General features: G+C 44.7%; 1 protein-coding gene across 2 annotated transcripts in view; it reads right to left on the bottom strand.

Moving 5' to 3' along the window:
- Positions 1 to 6635: 6635 nt before the first annotated feature.
- tyw5 (tRNA-yW synthesizing protein 5) overlaps positions 6636 to 14277 on the bottom strand; it is a 79658-nt gene continuing 72016 nt past the window's right edge. For both annotated transcript variants that reach the window (XM_038789047.1, XM_038789048.1), the window contains exons 7-8: positions 12628 to 12744; positions 6636 to 7426 (exon numbers count right to left, since the gene is read on the bottom strand). In XM_038789047.1, the coding sequence (XP_038644975.1) occupies positions 7173 to 7426; positions 12628 to 12744 (371 nt within the window). In that variant the 3' untranslated portion in view covers positions 6636 to 7172. The remainder of the gene's footprint in view (positions 7427 to 12627; positions 12745 to 14277) is intronic.

Raw genomic sequence — 14277 nt, 5'->3', positions numbered from 1 at the left:
AAACGCCTTCTTGGCATCCATGGACACAATCACCTTTGGTTCGGCACGGAAGCGGAAAAAAAGAACAAAATTCAACAACAGTTGTATATTGGCCGACAATTGCCAAACTTAATAAAGCTGCAATCTCCTCTGGGAGACAGGGCTCCAGTCGCAGCGCCAACACCTTGGCAAGTAGTTTGGCTTCTGTGTTTAATTGCAATATGGGTTAATATGATTCACATTCCATGGGGTCCTTGCCCTACAATATAAGAGAGATAGAAGCCTGCGGAAGAGTGACAGGCAACGATCCCCAGGACAAGGAGTAATTAAACACGTCCAAACTCAAGGGAGTCAACTGGCCCGTAAACTACTTTTAAAACTCGATACAAAACCAGGAGCTTTACCAGTTTGTATCAATCCAATACCTTTTAGTATCTCCTCAGAGCATAACAGGGCCTCTAACTCCTCTTGCCTCTATCTTTCTCCACCACCAGAAAGGACAATCCGTTGAAGAATACCGGCATGTTCGAACCCCCCTCTGGGGGCGCTGACCTGGAAAGATTCTTATACAATGCCTCAAAAGCCGCATTAACTTTAACTGGGAAGACCAAGCTGCCAACCAAATTCCTAATCTAAATGATCTCCCGGGAAGCCTCCTGCCGTCTCAGCTGATGGGCTGAAAGACGGCTGGTCTTTTCCCTATTCGTAAATACCCACTTCGAGTGTCACAGCTGGCTCACTGCCTTCCTGCAGACAACAGTTCAAATTACACCTGCAGCTTCTTGCTGCTCGCCAGCAGTCCCCAGGTTGGATCACATGAGTACCGGTGGTCTACTTCAAGGATAGCCTCCACCGGCTCTGCCCCTCCGTCCTTGCAGCCCTATCTCGATATGTCTTATAGGTTATTCTCGTCCCTCTCAGAACCACTTTAAGGGTGTCCCACAGTGTGGAGGGCGCAACAGACTCTTTCTTGTTGAACCTAACGTATTCCTCAATGGCAGTAGACATGCGCCGACAAAACCCCTTGTCCACTAGCAGTGCAGCATCCAACTTCTACGGTCGGCATTGAGCAGGGCCCAACTCCAGAACCAAGTCCACAAAATGTGGGGCATGGTACGAAATAACTATAGCCAAGTACTCCGACTTCCTTACTGATGGGAGGAGAGGCCTATCCATCAGAAAAAAGTTGATCCTGGTAAAAACTTTGTGGACTGGCGAGAAGAACAAAAATTTCTTATTCCTGGGGTGTAAAAACGGCCATGGATCTACTCCCTCTTCCATCTGCTCCATAAAAACTAACAGTGCCTTAGCCACCCTCAATGGAGCCAATGACTTAGGCCTAGATCAATCCAATTTGGAATCAAGTACACATTTAAAATCCCCTCCAATTTGGAGTGTTGACATCGACCGATACTTTAATATGGATATGGAAGTCCACACCGAGTAAGGATAACAAACTTTGGTTTATTTACGATTACATTGTGTACAACTCCCGGTGGAGCCCTACCGGGTCTCTCCTCGGTCGGTGCCTTTCTGGTTGACATCTTGTACATAGTTGAATGGAGTTCACCCACCCCTCAGCGGGAGAGCTCGTACTCCACGAGAACCATGGAGAAGATAATCATTTCCACCCTGTAAGTCCTGTGTGGGATATTACAAATATCACCAACGTTCCCGCAAAGGACTTGCTGACCATCATGTGTCTGCTGTTGGTGTCCCCAACGGACTTGGTAGCTGAAAAAGGGACATATTTGTAAATCAAAATCCACCCCCCCCCCCCAATCGTGCCCTCCCCTCAAAGCCCAAATTAAATACCTGGCTCACCCACCCCTTTCACAATCTGGTTTGATCCTTTAGCCACAAATGTGTCCTGCAAAAACACAACATCAGTCCTCTGATTCTTTAAGTGAACAAGTACTCTTGACCTTTTCACTGGGCCCCCCAACCTCGTTGCATTCCAGGTGACCAACCGAATCGGGGGCCTCCCACAACGCCTCATCCCAGAGCCTGCTACTTCCACCAAAATAGTGGAACTGTCCAGAAATTATCATAGAATTTACAGTGCAGGAGGCCATTCGGCCCATCGAGTCTGCATCGGCTCTTGGAAAGAGCACCCTACCCAAGGTCAACACCTCCACCCTATCCCCATAACCCAGTAACCCCACCCAACACCAAGGGCAATTTTGGATACTAAGGGCAATTTATCATGGCCAATCCACCTACCTGCACATCTTTGGGCACAAGGACCACCCAAGATGGCCGGCAAACCCACCCACAAAATGAAGTCTGTAATCACCGTCGGTGAATAAACCTCCCCGTTCCGGTGTTCCTTGGTCCACGTTTGCACCTGTTTTTCCTCCTGAAAGCTGTGAAACCAAACAATCACTGCCCGTGGTGGTTCGCTTGTCAGGGCTTCTGCCGGAGTGTCCTATGAACCTTTCCAGCACAGGAGGGGACGCAAATCCACCTTCCTCCAGAATCTTTCCAAACATCTGTAAAAAGTACACAGTACACCTGCAGGCCTTCCACACCCTCCGACAATCCCACAACTCTGAGGTTCTGCCTCCTTGAGCGGTTCTCAAGATCATCGACTTTAGCTCTCAGCAACTTAATTCTCGCCTGCTGCCATGGTGATCTCAGCCTCCAACGAAGCAATTTACTAACTGTGCCTCTTCAAAGTCTTCTCCACCCCCTCTAATACCTAACAATGCTCCTTCACATCGAGGAGGCCTTTTCCAATTTCAATCTGATAGGGCCCAGGGTTTCCTTGGTTGACTTTCAGAGGCCCTCAGACATTGCTCTCCACTGCTTTTCAAATTGCTCATCAAACTCCATTGATAGCACGCTGGCAAGCATGTCTGCCATTATTGGAGCGACCGCAGTTACTGGAGCAGCTTCAGCCATTTTCCCCACAGAGCCATGCAAAACCTCAGAGATTGTCGAAGATTTTCTGTCCACCAGTTTCTTATCCCCAGTCTTCGTTGGCATTTTTCCGATGCAGCTACCTTTGTGTCTTCAAGTGGATAGGTTTCTTCCATCGATATATTATCCCTGAAACCACGCAAACAGGACCAAAATACAAATACCATGTTGGGAGCTATCTTGCACACAACTTCTCCTCACATGCTGCCACCAGAAGTCCCCACTGTCAACAGACACCTAAATAACTTGCAATTTTATAGCAACTTTAACATAGTCATCGCTTCTCGGCCTTTGGCTAAGATGAGCGTGAGGTCAGGTGTAATGCCTGGATCTGGTATATCTACCTTGTGGCAACCATGAATTGGATTCAATTTGAATTGTTTTTTGGAGCAGGCAAGAAGCTGGATTAGGGGTTTGCCCTTGTCCACACTTGAGCTCTGGCTTTGTAACTCTGATAAAGTAATAAAAAAAACTTTAACATAGTAAAACATCTCAAGACTCTTCACAGAAGCAGAAAATAATTGACACCAAAGCAAAGGAGACAGTGAGACAGATAATGAAAAGTATAATAAAAGAGGCAGGTTTTAAGAAGCATCTTCAAGGAGAAGAGGTTAAAAGAGAGAAATGTAGAGCTGTGGCTACTGATAACTGAAGACATGGTTGGGAAATTGGAGATGTACAAGAGGCCAGGATACAAAAGGTTGAGGGAGGGGTGAAATCAGGTGCTGTTACTGAAGTGGAAATAGGTGGTCTTAGCAATGGAGAGAATATGGTGTTGTGAATTAAACTTAAGAGTCAAGAAAGATGCTAATGTTGTGAACAGTCAGGTTCTGCCTGAGTGACCAGGGAGGGGGATGAAATATATGGCAAAGGAACAGTGCTTGTGATGGGGACCAACCACAATGGTATCAGTCTTTCCCACATTTAATTGGATTAAAATATCTGCTCATGGGTAAGTAGTGTGAAGAAAATGTTACTCTTTTAATGTTTCTAGGATCTACTGTGGTATTTCATGAAGCAGGATTGTGGGGGCTGTGTGTAAGACCATAAGATATAGGAGTAGAATTAGGCCACTTGGCCCATCAAGTCTGCTCCGCCATTCAATCATGGCTGATATTTTTCTCATCCCCGTTCTCCTGCCTTCTCTCCATAACCCCTGGTCCCCTTATTAATCAAGAACCTATCAATCTCTGTCTTAAAGACACTCAGTGATTTGGCCTCCACAGCTTTCTGCAGCAAAAAGTTCCACAGATTCACCACCCTCTGCTGAAGAAATTCTCCTCATCTCTGTTTTAAAGGATCGCCCCATTAGTCTGAGATTGTGTCCTCTGGTTCTGGTTTTTCCTCCAAGTGGAAACATCCTCTCCACATCCACTCTATCCAGGCATCACAGTATCCTGTAAGTTTCAATAAGATCCCCCCTCATCCTTCTAAACTCCAATGAGTACAGACCCAGGGTCCTCAACTGTTCCTCATATGACAAGTTCTTCATTCCAGGGATCATTCATATGAACCTCCTCTGGACCCTTTCCAAGGCCAGCACATCCTTCCTTAGATACAGAGCCCAAAACTGCTGACTGAATCTGCATGTTAACCTTAAGAGAATCGTGAACAAGGACACCCTGTGTCCCTTTGTGCTTCTGATTTCCTGAACATTTCCTCATTTAGAAAATAGTCTATGCCTCCATTCCTCCTTCCAAAGTGCATAAACCTCACACTTTTCCACATTGTATTCCAGCTGCCAATTCTTTGCCCACTCTCCTAGTCTGTCCAAGTCTTTCTTCAGCCCCCCTGCTTCCTCAATACCACCTATCCGTCTGCAGATCTTTGTATCATCTGCAAACTTAGCAAAAATGCCTTCAGTTCCTTCTTCAAGATCATTAATGTATATTGTGAAAAGTTGTGGTCCCAGTACAGACCACTGAGGCACACCACTAGTCACCGGCTGCCATCCTGAAAAAGACCCCTTTATCCCCACTCTCAGCCTTCTGCGTGACTGATTTAATCAATCAGAAGACCATTGGGCTGCAAGGTTTGGAACATCAATGAGTCCAGTTGTGAAAGGCAGGCATTTGAAGTGAACAGGGCCAACTGGGTGTTCTACAGGTAAATAGGACATGGGGAGAAATTTGCATTAGGAGATGAATAAAGTTTGTTGTGTTCAGTTGTTAAATTTCAAAGGGAAGTAAAAATAGTTTAGAAATGGGAAAAGGTCATGAATAAATAAGGAAAAGTTTAAAATGTTATTTAATGGGGGTCACGTGATGTGAGCACGGGAACGGTTGCACTTTTGCGAGCTTCAGCTCTGCTCATCTTTTAATCTGTCTTTTCATCATTGTGAACTTTTCTTTTGTCTTTTCTTGGTTCAGTCTACACTATGTCCCAAGAATTGTTGGTCGATGTTTCTGCATGATAGAGCCGAGTTTGAATATTTAAATCTACGCTCGGTCGTGGTGGCTGGAAGGAGTTGGGGTGGGACCCTATTTTTGATGGCACAGTTGCTTTTGAGTGGCTCCCGCCCTGATGGTGCGGTGTGCTTCGATGGATGATAGCTGCCAATGAAGATATTGTTCGGGCTGAAAATCTTGGCCCTGACCTACGGGTCATCAAGGCCCAATTACATGAGTTGCGGGTATTCTCATGGATGTAATGAAGGCGCATAAGGAGGTTCTTTCAAGAGAAAGCACTGTCCCTGGTGGAAGCCGCCTCCCTGTGGCCGAGTTCCTGCCGCATGACCTGTCATCCATCCTGATGAAATCGGGAGAGGGGGGAATAGGAGAGGATTACTGCTGAGCCTGGTCCCTGTGGTGAAGTTGTGAGTAGTGCCCAGCTGAGTTTGAGAATTGGGTGCCATGTTTCAGGAATTGCAATCTGGAGGCAGGGAAAATTACATTTGATGGTGCACATCTAATCCTGTCTTCGAAATCTGGGGTTGGTGTGGCCTTCTGACCACTGGTCCAATGTTGTCCCATTCCAGATGTCAGTCATGAGGGATTGGGGGTGGCCGAACCAGTTGAGTCAGCACCCCCCACACTGCTGGATCCTAGGTTGTTGTGTTCTGGTGAGATGGCATAGTGGAAGTAATGGTAGGAAGAGCCCTGTGTGGCTGGGTCTGGCACTCAATGAATTTGGAACAGAGCGAGTACTATGTCTAAGAGTTACTCTTTTTTTCTTTTGTCCCCTGGGGTGGGAGTGAGGTGCCATAGAAAATAAAGAAAAGAGTAAGCTACCAAACTCCATCCATCAGGTCCCAGGTCCAAAGGAGGAACAGGCCGCCGGACCATCAAACAATGCCACCTCCCTTATCCCTGTAACTCGACCCAACCTTTTGGACACTAAGGGGCAATTTAGAACGGCCAATCCACCTAACCTGCAGAACTTTGGATTGTGGAAGAAACTGAAGCATCTGCAGGAAACCTACGCAGACAAGTGGAGAATGTGTAAACACCATTTAGACAGTCACCCAAGCTTGGAATTGAACCCGTGTCCCTGGTGCTGTGAGGCAGCAGTGCTAACCACTGTGCCACCGTGCCACCCTTAATTTAATGTTCTGTCATGAAAGAAAACTAGTAGGGGAGACGATTGGCTCCCAACAACAACCATCTCCCTTTGTGCTGTAACTGTCCAGTTATGTCTTATGCACAATCTTCAAGTTGATTTTACATAAATAATCCTCATATTTTAGTTAAGCATTTTTTGTACATTATTAAAAAGCAAGACAAGGTCACTAATAATGTTTTGAAACTGCTTATTTTCTATGCTTTGGGATGTATATATGGAGATCTTAATGCACAAAGAAAAATATTATCCTATTATTTGGTTAAAGGCACAAGAGAGATGGTACTAATGTTAACATTCTCAATATTAAACATAATTTTGCATTTAAGAATTGGTCAAATTGTCATTTACACGTGGTATAAAATTTGATATTTTATACACCATTTGAAATGTGCACCTCAGTAATGATCATGCATATTTAGACACAACATGAAGATATTGCAGGATATATTTTATGTGTTTCAATGGTGCTTTGAAAAAATATTAGTGCAATAAACCCCATAAGTATTAAAAAATGCAAATTAGAAAATTTCCTGCTGATGTATTGACTTATAATGGTTCATTTGATCATTTAAAAAGGAAACTGGTGGAAAATTTAAAACTATTTTCAGAATTCAAAAACTAGTTTCATTGCAAATTGTTATGCTGACAAATAAATACGATGCTTGTGTAACTGTTATCGATTTGTATAATCAAGGCATACAGAGATTATTCTACTTATGATTGCTGTATGATTTTCTTTGAATTCGTAGAACCATTCGCCGTGCATAAAAGTCTCTGTATTCATCAGGAAGTTCATCCAGCGTTTTTAAGGCTCGATCTAAAATCTGCATTGCTCTTGAGGCTGCTACTGGGTCCTTGTTTCCATAGATGTCTGTTTTATCATAGCAGTCTGCAGGAAGCTGTTTCCAAAATACATTCACTCCAACTCCAAAATCTTTAGCAACAGTGTTGTGAAACCACAACGCTGAGAGAGAAAAGCAGTCAGTCATTCAGCAGATTATATAGATAACTTTTTCAAGGTAATTGTAAAGAAAAAAATCATTCTCTGCAAAGTGTATCAAGTCAACATAATTTATGAACTTCATAATCATAATCTTTATTATTGTTACAAGTAGGCTTACATTAACACCGCAATGAAGTATTCGCTATGGAACTCATTTATATTACAATCGTTAAAGCGGCATATCTTGGTTCAGTTATATATCCAGTCTAAGGTGCCGTCAAATCCCAAATAATCTTCTTTGGTCTAGATAGATACCTGCAGTTTCAGAATGTTTTGTCACAGTACGTTTTGATTAGTAAGTTCGCAGACGACACAAAAATTGGTGGAGTTACGGATAGTGAAGAGGATAGTCAGAAGATACTGGTTGGAGTCTTGGGCGGAGAAATGGCAGATGGAATTGAATCCGGACAAGTGTGAGGTAGTGGTCTTGCGAAGGTCCAATTGAATATAAAAATTGGCAAGTCATGTTGCGCTGTACAGGATCTTAGTTAGTCCTCATTTGGAATATTGTGCACAATTCTGGTCGCCACATTACCAGAGGATGCGGATGCTTTGGGGAGGGTACAGAAGCAGTTTACTGGGATGTTGCCTGGTATGGAGGGCATTAGCTATGAGGATAGGTTAGATAAACTTGTTATGTTCTCACTGGAATGACGGAGGTTGAGAGGTGATAGAAACCTACTTTATTACAGGTAATAAAGGTTTAAGGAAATAAATGATTTAGTGACATTATACTATTAAAAATCATATATGTTAGCCATAACAGCAGAAAATGCTGAGAGCATGGGAAACAGCTGATAAGAAAGTCAGTGTTCAGACTGACTCATTGTTGTCATTACTGGGCAAACATCCCAGTTCTGGAGAACATGGTGGGGAACAGGTGGTTTGAAACATTTTGAAGTTCTTCCATGCCATATTATCTCTGAAAACTTGATAGACAGACATTTCATCAAATTAAATGAATTATAATTATGTTAACACAATCACAGTTAGAAAGGGGTTTAGCACAGGGCTAAAGAGCTGGCTTTGAAAGCAGACCAAGGCAGGCCAGCAGCACGGTTCAATTCCCGTACCGGCCTCCCCATCCAGGCGCTGGAATGTGGCAACTAGGGGCTTTTCACAGTAACTTCATTTGAAGCCTACTTGTGACAATGAGTGATTTTCATTTTTTTTTTCATTATGTTTTACTTGTGAGACAGGGAGAGAACTCTCTCTCGTGCTCTCCAAAATCATCTTTAAGCTCTGATCTCTCTCTCTCTCGCTCTCTCTGAATTCCTCTTTAACCTAACCTTGAAACCTTTCTGCTTTGCTTTGCAAACAGCTATTTACTTTTGTTTCATTTTTGTATTGTGCATTTTGATCTGAAGAAATTACCCCAAACTGAATTGTATCCTGAATTCAACTCAACCATCTGTATTTGCATTAGACAAACAACTTTTAGATTCTGTACTCGTATAAAATTTGACTTGATCAATAGACTTTGAAACTGACACAAATAAAGATATTCTTGACTTCACTCAAGTAGCTCAGTCTCGAATTCTATATGATTGATATATAAGTACGGCGACACATAAAAACATTAACAAAATATAGATCCATCAATAGGCGACCTGGTAGAGGTCTACAAGATTATGAGTGGCATGGACAGAGTGGATAGTCAGATGCTCTTTTCTAGGGTTGGAGAGTAAAGTACTATGGGACATAGGTTTAAAGTGCGTGGGTAAAAGTTTAGAAATGATACGCGAGGCAAGTTTTTTTTACACAGAGGGTGGTAAATATGTGGAACGCGCTGCCTGAGGAGGTGGTGAGAACAGGTACGATAACAGCATTTAAGGGGCATCTAGTTAAATATATGAAAAGGGTGAGAATGGAAGGATACGAACTACGTAAGTGCAGATGATTTTAGTTCAGGCAGGTACCATGGTCGCGCAGGCTTGGAGGGCCGAATGGCCTGTTCCTGTGTTGTATTGTTCTTTGTTAAACAAAGCAAAATGTCCATATCAGTGTCTGAACAAATGGGTACTTGTACTATTAATCAAACTGGAATACAATTAGCTCAGTTCCAGGTCCTTGGGTTGAATTGTTGTCTGGGTGCAGAGGCGGGTTTTGGTGTGCAAATGGCCACCATTTGATGTATTTGATCGGAAATTCTATTTTCTTCTCCGTGCTTAATCCCGCACCATATTCCTCTGGCCTTTCTGTGGTCCAGGGTGCCAAGTCTGCAAAACGCATACCTACTTCTGCTGAGATCGACTTCCCCATTTTAAAATCAAATTTTCACTCACACACCTTTTTTGTCTGGAAGTACGGGGTTTGGAGGCCCATTAAATTATTGCCAGGTACGGGCAGCACGGTGGCCTAGTGGTTAGCACAACCGCCTCACGGCGCTGAGGTCCCAGGTTCGATCCCGGCTCTGGGTCACTGTCCGTGTGGAGTTTGCACATTCTCCCCGTGTCTGCGTGGGTTTCGCCCCCACAACCCAAAAATGTGCAGAGTAGGTGGATTGGCCACGCTAAATTGCCCCTTAATTGGAAAAAATAATTGGGTACTCTAAATTTTAAAAAAAAATTATTGCCAGGTTTTCTTCTTAAAGGAAGCATGTGCAGGGCCAAGGAGAGAAGGCAGGGAGTGGCATGAGATACATTGCTCCCATGGAGATCTGGCGCAGGCACAATGGGCCAAAAGGGACCTACTATTCTATGGAAATTCTGTGAGGTTTGAGCGTTCATGAAGAAAATGGAAACCTGCTGAGGAGTGGGGAACATTCTGAAAGGTAATTGTAAAATGTTTTGACACCTTTATACACAATACACCTAGCAGCTGTATTGTAACTCATTCATCAGTCATTCATCACAGGAATCTGTCCTGCAAAGATAAATTTAACCTTACATTGACCAGCATTCTGTGATTTTTTTGCATTCATTCCAGTACTTTTCCAGTGGAGAAAGTGAGATAATGTATTTAAAATGTAAATGAAATGTCCTCAGCTGCCCTGTTTTTGTATTCTGATTCAGTTGGACTGGCAGATCTGGTTGTTTTTAAAAGAAAACCTGCTTCTTAGATAAGACAAAATAGCCTGTGTTTGCTCTCCTTCCACTGATTGACATGCACACTGCCTTGAAATGGAAATGAATATCTGTTCTATCAGTGGAACTGGAAGGTTTTGTTGTGACACTCTTCCACTATGGATACTTGGTTAGGTTTCAAAAGCTTCAACTCATCAGGTGATGTTATTAATCTACAATATCATTTGTCTTTGGTGTGGATCCTTGTTGTTTATAAACTTAACAGACACTTAAAGGATTCCAACTTTCTTTTCCTTTGGAATTTCTTTGGTCCAATAACAATGAAAGTGAGGTTGAATTCTGGATTTTATTAGATTGTTAGCAGTTTCAAATTTTCCCAATGATTTTAAAATAATTCCCATGGCTAATGCATGTCTCCTGAGAACTGTACATAATTGGTGAGTGGCAATGGAGGATACATGGGAGGCATAGAGATGGCATGGGGAATGTGAGGTGGCATCGGGGAAGGTGAGGTAACATCGGGGAATGTGAGGTGGTCTAGGGGAATGTGAGGTGGCATGAGGTGATCTGAGGGGGCATTGGATGGGTGAGGGGGAGATCATAGGGGCCTTTAAACTGGGCTGCTTTGTTGGAGAACTGAAGCAGGTGTACCCATGCTCCTCACGTACTCTATCACACCTTGTAAAATGCACTGTTGATATTACCTGTGTGAAAAGGCAAAAATCCCTCGTTAAAAATCTCACTTGGGTGTGATTTAGTAAACCTCAAAAGTGCGCAGGTCGGGATTTGCTCCACGCCCATATGATAATTTGGCCCCTGGGATCCTAACAAAACAACTGAAATATTATTGCCATTTGTAGCATGTTACATCCAATCAGGTCTGGGTGCAGGATGTCAATGCTGGGAGCCGGCAAATTATTTTAAAAAGGTTTCTAGCACAAAAATTATGCAAGGAATTAAGGAAGGAAAGAAAGGCCCATCAGAAATTGAGGTGCTGGCTAATTAAAGATGTTGAGGTCACAGAATTGGGGCAGGGATGAAGCTGAAGTGGCAAGGCCATGAAGAAAAATTCAGTCAGAGGGGGGGGAAGGCCACAACAGAGTTCGGGTCCAGTGTGATGCACACTTTCATTCATTGACCGGCTCTGAGCTGCATCTGAGTTATTGGTAGAAGCAGCAAACTGGGGATCAGGAAGGCTGGATAAATAGCGATTCAGGCAATACTTGATGAGAGTAGAATTATGAGCTGTTGCGGTTGTTGGGTGAAGGGTGCGTGCCTTGATACAAAGTTTAATTCTTTACATTAAGTTTTAATTTCTGCTGAAACGTTTCTTTAATTGGGCAATTTGGTTCAGCAACTTTAAATGGGCCAGTTTGGCCAAGATGAGTTGAGATAAAGGAGAGGCAGGTTTTTTTCATCCAGCACTGAAAAAACAGACTCTTCCTTTGATTTAATAGGGGAGAAAACAATTTTACAGATTTTAGAAAACAAGGAAATAAGGTAAATTAAAATCCATTCATTAAAAACACATAAAGAGTAACTTATTTAATGAAGAAAAGAATGTACCCAAGGCTAAAATAAAATGGTGACCAAATGATCTGCTGTTTTCCAGAAGGTGCCTGTGAAGATATTCATAGATTGGGCTGAATGGCACATTGTGGCCTGAATTACAGTGTGCTATATTTACAAAGCTAAAAAGACAACATGGACATCACACAAGGAAGCACATGATCAGATAATCTATTTTTATTTGCTAGTTGAGGCATAAGTGTTGGCCATGACACATATTTGTGTTCTTTTTGAATATTGCCATGTGATGCTTTAAATCCACTTGAGAGGACGGATGGGATCTCAGCTTAACATCTGAACTGAAAGACGGCACCGCTGGCAGTCCAGCAGTCCCTCAGTACTGCACTGGAGTGTCACCCTGGATTATGTGCTCAAGTCTCTGGAGTAAGACGAACCCATGACATTTTAACTCAGACCTAAGAGTGACACCTTCACTATTTAGCTACTTTTAATAGCATCATAATGCTTTTCATCATCTCCTATCATTAACATGATAAAAAGATTTAATTCTGTTTTGCTGACCTGTTTTGAGATAACATTTATTTGAAGTTTATACTTGCACATTACCTGGAATGAAAAGCACATCACCTGGATCTAATTGACATTCATAGCCCTGAGCTTTGGCAAATTGTGGATATTTTTCTAGGTCAGGAGTATCCACGTCCAAGACCTCAGACTTATCACCTGTGCAAAGTTAGAAGAAAAAAACTAAAATAAAGATCATAGTATACTATTAAATGAGAAGAACTCAAAAATCAATTATTATTTATTTTGAGGAACGTTTGAATGCCAGCACACATATGGATTAATAGATGAGATTAATTTAGATTTTTTATTTTCTACATTTTGCTATTGAAACTGGAGACAATCCTAGAATTGTATAGACATTGGGAGCAATTCTCCCCCCTCCCACGCCGGATGGGAGAAGAGCGGGGGCGCCTGGCGAGTCCCGCCACGCCACCCCGGCACCGGCACGCGATTCTCCCACCCCACCAAACCGGCGCTGTGTGATTTACGGCTGGCCGCTCAGAGAATTCTCCGACCCGGATGGGTCGAGCAGCCTGCCCAATATGATGTGTTCCCGCCGGCGCTGACCACACCTGGTCGCTGCCGGCTTGAACAGCACGGGAACGCTGCGGGGGCGGCATGTGGGGGGGGGACGCTGCGGGGGCGGCATGTGGGGGGGGGGGGGGGGAGTGGGAATCCAGCACCGAGGGGGCTCAAAAGGCGTTTGGCCCGCGATCGGTGCCCACCGGTCAGCGGGCCGGCCTCTCTGAAGGATGCACTCCTTTTCTCCGCTGCCCCGCAAGATCACTCCGACATTTCTTGCGGGGCGCCCGCGGGGAGGACGGCAACCGCGCATGTGCGGGTGACGTCATTTACGTGGTGCCGGCCGCGTAATTTACGCAGTGCCGCTTTTATGCGGCGCCAAGACCCGGCGCGCGTAAATGACATGGCGCCGCTCCTAGCACCCCCAGGGGGTAGGAGACTGAGGGGCGAGGAGCGGCCTCTGACGCCAGAGTGAAACACTCCGATTTTCACTCCAGCGTCGGCACTTAGGGCGCGATTCTCCAGAAACGGAGAGAAACAGCCGATGCCGGAGTGAAACCCGGAGTGTTTCTCTCCGGCGTCGGAGGCCACTCCTCGCCCCCCTATTCACCCCCCCAGGGGGGCTAGGCGCACCGAGAATGACGCGGCGGGCAGCGCCTAAGTGACATCAACCGTGCATGCGCGGTTGCCGTCTTCCCATCCGCTGCCCCGCAAGACCTGGTGGCTTGATCTTGCGGGGTGGCGGAGGGGAAAGAGTACGTCTCTTAGAGACGCCGCCGGCCCGACGATCGGTCGACACCGATCGTGGGCCAGTCACCTCATGAGCACGCCCGTGGTGCTCGATCCTCTCTCCGCCCCCCACAGGCCCTACACTTATCGGTCACGCGATGTTCACGCCGGCAGCGACCAGGTGTGGTTGACGCCGGCGTGAACCGGTCGGGTTCGTCAGGCCGCTCGGCGCATCCGGGCCGGAGAATCGCCGGTCGCCGTGAATAACGGCTGATGTGACCATCAATTCACAAGACACGTGATTGGAAGTAAACAGCGGTTTTAATAGTCTTACAATGGAGCCTTCCTGCGACGAGATGAACTGGCAGCAGGCTCATAACTGCAGATATTTATACTTCCGGTTAGTGGGAGGAGCCATGGGCGGAGCCAAGGGTGGAG

The sequence above is a fragment of the Scyliorhinus canicula genome, chromosome 2 (assembly GCF_902713615.1).
Source record: "Scyliorhinus canicula chromosome 2, sScyCan1.1, whole genome shotgun sequence".
Lineage (NCBI taxonomy): Eukaryota > Metazoa > Chordata > Chondrichthyes > Carcharhiniformes > Scyliorhinidae > Scyliorhinus > Scyliorhinus canicula.
The sequence above is the reverse complement of the archived record's forward strand: the minus strand, read 5'-3'. Positions and strand labels throughout refer to the sequence as shown.